Genomic DNA, 9896 nt, shown 5'->3' with positions numbered 1-9896 from the left:
TTAACTGCATGCCAAAATAATCCGAGGACACAAGGCAAAATAGACAGGTTGCTGACCAGCATTTAAAACTTTTTTGGTTTTTTTGAACGGAGTCCGACGCAGTCCCTCCACATAAAACCCACCGGGTCTACGTTCACTTCCAGCTAACTTCACAAGCTTGTTTCTAACCCGTAGGCTACCGACAACATGATCTTTACCTGACTTTACCAGTTTAGATAGTACACAACTGCTATTATTTCGGACTTGAACTAAGTCTTGAACTTGTTCATGAACTCACAGAGGTGCCCTGGTGAGAGTGAACAGGGGAAACACTGAATGGAATAGACATTTGTAGTTATTTTAAACAAACTGAAAACACTTTTGTATGGAACCAATTAGATTAATTTACTTTTAATCAAAGGTGCCGGAATGTGGTTCCGGATCGTTTGGGCCCACTTTGACCCCTGCTGAAAGCCCGACTTTGAACACAGGGAGCTCATTACAAACTGATCCCTTTAATTTGTGGACCTGTGTACAACCTGACACACAAATCAATATGTATTCTGTCAAGAGTTGTTGGCTTGAACAAGGGATGTACATGTTAGATGTCACTCTACTAGGGGTGAAAAATAGATCTTTAGATGCATCATGATTCTCTCTTGAAATATTATGTCTTTATGCAGAAAACTCAACAATCAGAGATTTTAATCCCCAATTCTCAACATTATATCCCCTGTACAATCACTTTGGCACTAATTTCAGAACCTTGATGTCATTTTTCAAAACTCTAGACACAAAACTCACAACCAATGATCAAAATGCACATGTTTTTCAAAACTCTAACACTTGTTTCAATTGCTTGGATACAATACACATAAACCAAAGATCATTTGTTCATTTAACAAAGATCACCTGTTCAATATGACATCAAAGTACTACTATTTCAAAAGGCAATTCACGCATTACATTTCAGATGATTGTCTATTCATTCCATTACAATGATCTAACTATCAATCGATACAAATACTCAAAAATGATAAGTAACTGTTGCATTACTCTTAATGCATAGTTGTATGGAAACAGACAAACAATATTCCATGTTTAGATCATGAAAGTTTCAAGATAACGAGATTCATTTTCACTAGTTAGCGTGGAGCATGAATCAATTAGAATACAGTATCTATGGATGTAATATTTCATCATCATTCTTTACTGTAATGTACTACTGTTTACTGTATCAGACACTGTTTCTATGCTCCCACGTACCACCTTTAAGACTATTTACAGTATTGACAGTACTGCACTGTATGCATGCAGGCCCTTGGAATTGCTTGTCCAATTCTGCCAACTCGTTACTGATGATTGAGATATATAATTTATATATACTTTATATATAAAGTACTGTATATATATACATATATACACTGCTCAGTGGCCAGCAGATTAGACTGTGGTTGTACTGGGCAGCTTCCAGGTATGAATGTGGAACTGTGTGAATGTGACAGGTCATCGTTGCAAATGAGAATTTGTTCTCAATTGACTTACCTGGATACAGTAAATAAATGTTAAATACAGTATATATACTTGTACCACATTGGTCTGTAAAATTCTCTCTACTACTGCAGTACTTTTACAGGGATATATTTATATGTAGTACCATAATGAAACATGTATCACCTATTTTGTACTACAATATTTAATGATTGTACGAACGATGACACAGTGAAACTATGGGTAGCTTGTGTGTGGGTGATCTAAAGTAACGTTTCAATGGTATTTCACAATCAATTTTAGTTTTTTGAACCAATGATTGTGCAATATTGCAATATTTGCAAGTGCAATATTTCTTTAAAGATATGAATGCACAATGCAATGTTTTGAACATTGGACAGCCTGTGTTAGAAGTGATGACCGAGTTTTGAAAAATGACATCAAGCTTCTGAAATTAGTAGCAAAGTGATTGTAAAAAACTGTAAGAAGTCACACAGTGAGAAAAAACAAATCATGTATGGAAATCATGAATGTTGATGCATCAATAATGGTTTTATAATCACATTGTAGCTCTCTGAATCAAATCGTGAGGTGCCTAAACATTCACACCCCTACAACATACACAACCTAAATATCCTGACATGTTCAGGAAAATGAAACTCAACATTGGCATTTATAAATTCATGCAATGTTTTTGTCTTTGTGTGCGTTTCATTTCCATTTCATGAAATAAAAGAGGAACTGAAAGCCAAAGAGCAGACAGAGATGTATGAGTTTCTCCGTTTCACAATGTCATGTGTGTCAACAAAGTGGGATGAATCACAGACTGTATGACTAAAGCATGATATAAATGGCAAACTGGTTTTCAAATCCAATAGATGTTTAAATAGGACATTTTGTCAGCAGTAGTTTGATGGGTTAATCAGACAACTGAAAAATATCTTTTCACTGTGTGTGTGTGTGTGTGTGTGTGTGTGTGTGTGTGTGTGTGTGTGTGTGTGTGTGTGTATATGCGTGTGTGCGTGCGTGTGTGTGTGTGTGTGTGTGTGTGTGTGTGTGTGTGTGTGTGTGTGTGTGTGTGTGTGTGTGTGTGTGTGCGCGTGCATGCTTGTGGATATATTTTCTTGTCCTACCTTTCCTGTCTCTCTCTCAAAGTCGACATACTCCCTTGCAGGGACCTGCCTCTGATCTCCGTGCAGGTTGGCTGGAAAGAACTGGAGAGAGAGGTTGGTACCTGTAGCTACAAAGGCCTGGAGAGTGAGAGTGAGAGAGAGAGAGAGAGAGAGAACATAACGTCAGTAAGGACACGCTTTAAGAAATTAGGGACAAGCTTTATGAAAGCTGCATTAACAGATTTTTTTTCATTAGGGGGCAGAAAGATACCGATATAAACTCACAAACACAGCCCTGATATTCCGTCGGTCATTGAAATTGTTAAGGCTAACGCATGTGTTAGCAAACAATTGCACACCCAGTCAGACACAAAGCATTACACAAGTCACTAGATTTTTTGTTCTGTTTTGGTCTCCACCAACTCCTGAGTAAAATATATGCTAAGTCTCTTGAGATGCTTTTATTTCCACTCTTGCCATTTCATTTTGGGAAGGTAGTGAACAGCTGCTTGTCTGAGCGTCTTAACAGGAAACGGCTGTTAATAGTTTTATATGGCAGCATGGTTGTTGATGAGAGCTGTGAGATTCAAACACAGTCTACATACGGGTACAAGTTAAAAGAGGCTAACGGCACCATATAAAGCTGCAGAATAGGGCGATTCATTGGTTTCAGACCTACTAATGGCACTCTCACAATACATTTTATGAATTGTAAAACGATACTCCAGTAATTTTACATGTCAAAATAGCAGCAGTAGTTCTTTTATCATTATGTTTCGCACAAGTCCCTGGAATTTATAAAAGTACATTACATTGAGTGTCTACTTACAGGAATGCAGATTCAAGCCCATTTCTATCCAAGATTGAGATTTTGAAATTCAGATTTTAAGTGCATGCATGCAGTGCATCACCTTTTTCAGAGGCTTCTTGCAGAAATTTGAACAGCAGAATTGTTTTGAATGTTTACTTTTCTTTCATTTAAAAAAATGACTTAAACCGAAATAGTTGGTGATTACATTAACAGTTGCCAACTAATCAATTAACCGATTAATCATTGCAGCTCCAGCCTGAAGTTTTAGTTTGATCGAATGATTGCATCAGTTATTTTTTCTCTTTCTTTACCCCGTCCATGCTCTGTCTCTCTCTGTTTCTGCTCAGAACAAAAGCACAAAGTGAACCACTGGCCTGCTCTCTCCACACACACACACACACACACACACACACACACACACACACACACACACACACACACACACACACACACATAATCACATCATACTGTAGCTTTCCTCATTTTTTGATTTCTGTAAAATGGCTTCTTGCTCTAATGGGAGACATTCCTATCAAGATACACACACACACACACACACACACACACACACACACACACACACACACACACACACACACACACACACACACACACACACACACACACTTATGCAAACAAAACACAAATAAAATGAAAATCAATAGAATGCATTTCTCTGTTGCAGTCAGAAAGCAATGAATTACAGTGAGGCAGAAAATCAAGTTAGAAAATGTCTGTTTTTACGTGTAACTGTGTGTGTGCATGTGTGTGTGTGTGTGTGCGTGCATGTGCGTGCGTGTGCATGCGTGTGCGTGCGTGCGTGCGTGTGTGTGTGTGATGTGTTTGCTGAGACAGATCAATACTAATGGCATTAGGGCTGCGACTGAGCTGGAAGCATATGAATTATGCACCCTGTCAAATATGTCCCTCATCAGGGAGTGAGAGAATGAGTGAGAAAAACTGAATGAAAGAGTAGGGAGTGGAAGAGAGGGAAATAAAGGAAGGAGAAAGCTGAAAAAGTGTGTACATGGATACACAGAGAAAAACGTCTATACACACACACACACACACACACACACGCACACTGAGAGAAACAAGAGTTTAAAGAACACCCGAGTCATCATTTCTGCTGTATTTGAAGTATTGGATTACAAACATCTGATACTCATTTGCTGCCTACTACTGCTGGAAGAAAAAAGAGGGAATGGGGGGCAGAGAGAGGAGAGAGATGGAGGGAAAGTGAGAGACAAAAGAGGAAGAAGAGAAAAAAGAGAGGAAATAAGACAGAGGAAGAAAAATGAAGGGAAACATGGTGATGGTGGTAAAGGCATAGTGCTGAATATAAAGAAAGTCAGACAAAGAGAGCGAGAGAGAGAGAGGAAATGGAAGTAAGACATAGAAAAAGACAAAGACGAACAGAGCAAAGGAAATGAAATAAAAGGAGGTGAACAGACAGAGAGAAAGACAGAGATGGGAGAGGAGAGGGGGCAGCATGAAAATCAATAGTGGTTGAGAAAGCGACTCATCTCTAATGAGCTGAGCTGAAGATAATTTACTTTGAATCATTGTCCCATTTATCAGATCAGAGTCACCCTGTGATTCCAGCTACACATGTCTCTATGTGTGTGTGTGTGTGTGTGTGTGCGTGTGCTCGCGTGCGTTTTGAAACTCTTGAAATACACAGCTCAGCTGCCAAATTGCATTTTTACACGACATGTAATTAATGTAAAAAGAATAATGCAATTTTAATACAAGGTGAAAGGTGAGCATACATTGTATCTTGACATGTATTACATGCTGTTCTTTTTTCTTCTTATTCCTTAAATGTTAGACATTCTATCATTATCTGTTAAAGTGCAAAGTATAGGTATATTCTATTTTACTCAACCAACCTAAAAAAAGAATAAAACTCTCTCTAAAAATATTTAGATAGCTGGGAAATATTGACCTAATACTGGAGTTATAAAGGCTTTGTCTTTTATTTTCTGCCCACTTTAACAGGCCTTTTATTTGTTTAATTAACCAGCTTCTGCTGTAAATAACAATTTGTTCTAAACTTATGTAATGTACAAATTGTTTACATTACATGTAAAAAATAACTTTTTGATGTGGAAGTTACAATTTTGACATTTTATTAGAGTCAGTCTGGACTTAGACTGAAAACATTTTGACAACAGATAGTACTGGGGGATAAAAGACTCCGCCATGATAATTTGTGTCCGACATGTTTTTCCCCACAAATAAATTCAATTACCTCTACTTCTTCCTCCTCCCTCACTGAAAAAAAAAAAAAATCCTATTGAACTGAAAAGTCCATTCTCAGTGTACGTGCACTGGAGGCTTTCCACATCACACCTGTGTAAATTGCACATTGAACCTCGGCTCCAAACTAGTTGTGATGTCACAACGTACGCGTCTTAAACTCCGGTTGAAGTTGAGCGCAGAGCAACGTTCCCTCTTCAGCAGATGAATGTGAAAAACAGCCTTGCAGTGTCAAACTCTGCACATACATCATTCTGCACAGTGAAGATCAAATATCTAAGCGATAGTGACAATTAAACAAAACACGTTTTTTGAGTGGAGGGGCACTTTAAACATCCCATAAATCCAGTATCGTCCTAATAAATTGCCCACGGTTTTACAGTTTGTTTGTTTTCGCTCCGTCTCATCTATAAAAAGTGGTCCTTGACAGCACGTTTGTGTCTCGTTGTGTCGGAAAGTCGTTCACACTGACCATGAAAATAGCAGGAGGTCTTTAGCGGCGTCTGGCCGATAGATAAATCAGCGACACGATGTCCCAGCTGCCGTCCAACCGTTAAAACCGTGGCCATCAATTTTCACAGAGGAGGATTATAAATACAGTGAGGACAGACAGACAGACAGACAGACAGACAGACGCACCGTGTCACACAAAAAGATGGTAAAACTAGATGAACCCCCCTCCCTGACCCCTCTCTACCCCGCGATGATGTAAGCATGTTTGTGAAAAATACCTCGAGGATGACTAAGACAGCAGAAGTTGCCCTATGTTTGCGTTGGTGTGTGTTTGTGTCTGCAGCCTGAAGGCTTCCCAGCTACCTTCACCAGTTTTAAACAGACTTCACACTGCAAGCATACAGTAATTACATAATGAGAACATGAATGTGTCCCGACTTGTTTCAAAGTCCTAAACTGCTCATCACAAATGCTACACGCAGTCATTTTGAAAGAAAACAAAAGGGTCATATTGGTTCAGTGGCACTTAAAGGAAGGGAATTAAGATTAGATGTGTGATATGTATGTCCTTTATGAATAGGGGAGTGCTATTTTGACGATTAAGATTGTGAAACCTATAATGGTCATAAAAACAATGCATGGTGACAAATATGATGCATTGTCATACAGTAAAGTAAACCACCTACAATATAAAGATGCTGCTAACGTGCATGATTATTAATAATCCAGTAGTATCTGTACAAATACAATACAATAATACAATTCTGACAGAGACCATTTTGCCTGCAAAGTCGGAACTATACTTTTATGTTATAAGTAAAGTTTGAATGCAGGACTTTTACTTGTAATGGACATAAATGTACACTAAGGTGTTGCGACAAGGTAATCGTTTAATTTGACAAAAAGGCTGACATCAGCCCATTTGCTTTTGAAAAGCATCCAACTCAAATTTGGACATCTGATCAGATGTATTTGAAGAGACGGCGAGAGAGAAGTGTGGTTTGGAAACGGATGGAGACTCTGATGCCACACACTATCTATCCGCTGGCTGCTCGCCAGTAACAATGGGGAGAAACACTGCAGATGTCAAACACAAAAATAGGGCTATACAATTCAATTTTATTTTCAATATCGAATCATCTGCAGGTTATTTTCTCGATTATTGTTTGGTCCTAATAACCTAGCAAAACAATCCTGTCAAAATCTCCTAAAACCAGATTGTTTTGATAGACCAACAGTCCTAAAGATATTCAGTTTACTATCATATTAGACCCCCAAAAAAAGCTAGCAAATGCTCACAATTAAAAAGCTGAAAGCACAGAATGTTTATCATTTTTGCCAGAAATAAAATGACATTAGTGATTCATCAATGATCAAAACAGATGCCAATTGATGAAAATGTTTCAACTCCAAACAGAGATGAAACCTTTTTTCATATGTCGCATTCACAGCAGTGTGGACTTGCATTATTAGACATCATGCATGTGTTTCTATCTTTCTGTTTACTCATTCACTAGCCTACATGTTTACTGTACATACCAAAATTAGACATGACAGGTGATATTAACTTTAGGTGAGGAACTTAAGGCCCCAAATTACAGCCCTAACAGTGTCATAACCATGAAGTGCCCGTGTGATAATAACACGCGTTAATGTGTGCTTCTACCAAACAAAGCTGAGGTCGATGATGACTGCAGCTGCAGGATATAGAGGGAAGAAGTCATGAGCCTGTGAGAGAAGTTAAGCCTGGTGGGTCTGCATGTCTGATAGCACGTCTACATCCCTTTGCAGCGAAACATCAACACATCAGCACGCTCGGAACACGCACACACACACACACACACACACACACACACACACACACACACACACACACATATATATCTACGCTGCACTGCTGCACAGAGTCAACTGATCTCAGTGTTCTCATAATAACAGTTTATTTTTCTTTTAAAATGGAGACAGCCTTGAGATTAATGCTCGCTACTTAATATGTTTTGTAAGGTTCAGGAGCCTGCAACTGAATTTACAGGCCAGTATGTTGTTTCATTTATCAAAATATTACATACAGACAGACAGACAGATAGATAGATAGATAGATAGACAGACAGATAGATCGATAGATAGATAGATATATAGATATATAGATAGATAGATAGATAGATAGATAGATAGATAGATAGATAGATAGAAAGATAGATAGATAGAGTTGGGCAATATATCGATATATCGATATCGTGATATGAGACTAGATTTTGTCTTAGATTTTGGATATCGTAATATGGCATAAGTGTTGTCTTTTCCTGGTTTTAAAGGCTGCATTACAGTAAAGTGATGTCATTTTCTGAACTTACCAGACTGTTGTAGCTGTTCTATTATTTGCCTTTACCCACTTAGTCATCATATCCACATTACAGATGATTATTTAAAAAAATCTCATTGTATAAATATTTTGTGAAAGCACCAATAGTCAACACTACAATAGGTATTTGGTCAAAAATATTGTCATATTTGGTTTTCTCCATATCGCCCAGCCCTAATAGATAGATAGATAGATAGATAGATAGATAGATAGATAGATAGATAGATAGATAGATAGATAGATAGATAGATAGATAGATTGATAGTTTTTTAAGCAAATAGCACTATACTCACATCTTGCTTTTCAAGGAAAAGACAAAAAAAATAAAGAATATTTAGTTTTGTACTCACTATTTCTGACCGTCCGTCCCTGCAGGCGTTCTGGAAGCGAGCTTGTCTCTCTTCATGGGGCCGGTCCCTGAACCCAGTATATTTAATCTACAATGGGAAGAAAACACAAACACTATAGGCTACATACTCACATTTTGATTATAACTCTGAGTGTACGTCATGGGGTTTGATTTGGTAATTTAAAAAACAAAAACAAAAAAAAAACACTGACATTGAATGGCGGCTGTAATTTGAAGATAAGGCACGTGAATTTTGATTTAAAGCAAAAGGCGTCATTCTTTGTCGCTCTTCATCCAAAAACACCAACATCTATTCAAACAGGGCAGGCTATTAAGTAAAAACTACTTTCAGAAGACCAAAGATACACACGAGTTAGCCTAAAACAACTTATTGCACACTTGTTCACTTTCTGTATCATTCTTTTGGGGATTTTATTCAACTGTTTGATTTTTTTTTTTTTTTTTCAACCACAGGAGTAATTCAATTCAATGAGGCTTAAAATAATTCCGAGCCGCCAGCATGCTCTAGGCTACTAACGAGCCTCTTCTTCTGACTTTATTTCCGCCGTCTACCAGTATGGACCCAGTCAGTTAGAGTGTATAGGAACCCAGCACACTCACCTCACACTCCCTGCTCAACTTGCGGAAAAACTCCTCATTCTCAAACTTGCTCCTCTGGTCCGGGACTACCCGCGGCATCTTCACCAACACTTCCTGGCCTTTTTGGGTCTCACTTTTCAGCCTTTTCTTTCTTATCCCGCACAGTAAAACTTCAACTGTTCGTGTCGCCGATCGTCTCTCACTCTGCCTCTCTTTCTTTCACTCACTTCTCTTCCGTGTCTGTGTCTGTGTGTTTTTTTCGTGTGTGTGTGTGTGTGTGTGTGTGTGTGTGTGTGTGTGTGTGGAGCAATGTGCTCTCTGCTGCTGGACTCTGTGATTCTGACTGATGGTCTGCCTCTGACTGCGGCTCCTGCGCGCTCCGGGTCGCCTCTGGCTCTAAATGGCTCTTATTGAGTGACCCTCCGCGATAGATAAAGCTCAATTCGACCGTCTCTCTCTCTCTCTCTCTCTCTCTCT

The 9896-nt window shown here is 38.6% G+C and overlaps 1 protein-coding gene across 4 annotated transcripts in view; it reads right to left on the bottom strand.

Annotated features, from left to right (window-relative positions):
• Positions 1 to 9671, bottom strand: part of cbfb (core-binding factor subunit beta) — a 41092-nt gene extending 31421 nt beyond the window's left edge. For all 4 annotated transcript variants that reach the window (XM_028585181.1, XM_028585179.1, XM_028585180.1 and 1 more), the window contains exons 1-3: positions 9441 to 9671; positions 8821 to 8907; positions 2604 to 2720 (exon numbers count right to left, since the gene is read on the bottom strand). In XM_028585181.1, coding sequence (XP_028440982.1) covers positions 2604 to 2720; positions 8821 to 8907; positions 9441 to 9518 — 282 coding nt within the window. In that variant the 5' untranslated portion in view covers positions 9519 to 9671. The remainder of the gene's footprint in view (positions 1 to 2603; positions 2721 to 8820; positions 8908 to 9440) is intronic.
• Positions 9672 to 9896: the final 225 nt, after the last annotated feature.

Source organism: Perca flavescens, chromosome 8 (genome assembly GCF_004354835.1).
Source record: "Perca flavescens isolate YP-PL-M2 chromosome 8, PFLA_1.0, whole genome shotgun sequence".
NCBI lineage: Eukaryota > Metazoa > Chordata > Actinopteri > Perciformes > Percidae > Perca > Perca flavescens.
Note: the sequence above shows the minus strand (reverse complement) of the source record. Positions and strands in the feature narration are given on the sequence as shown.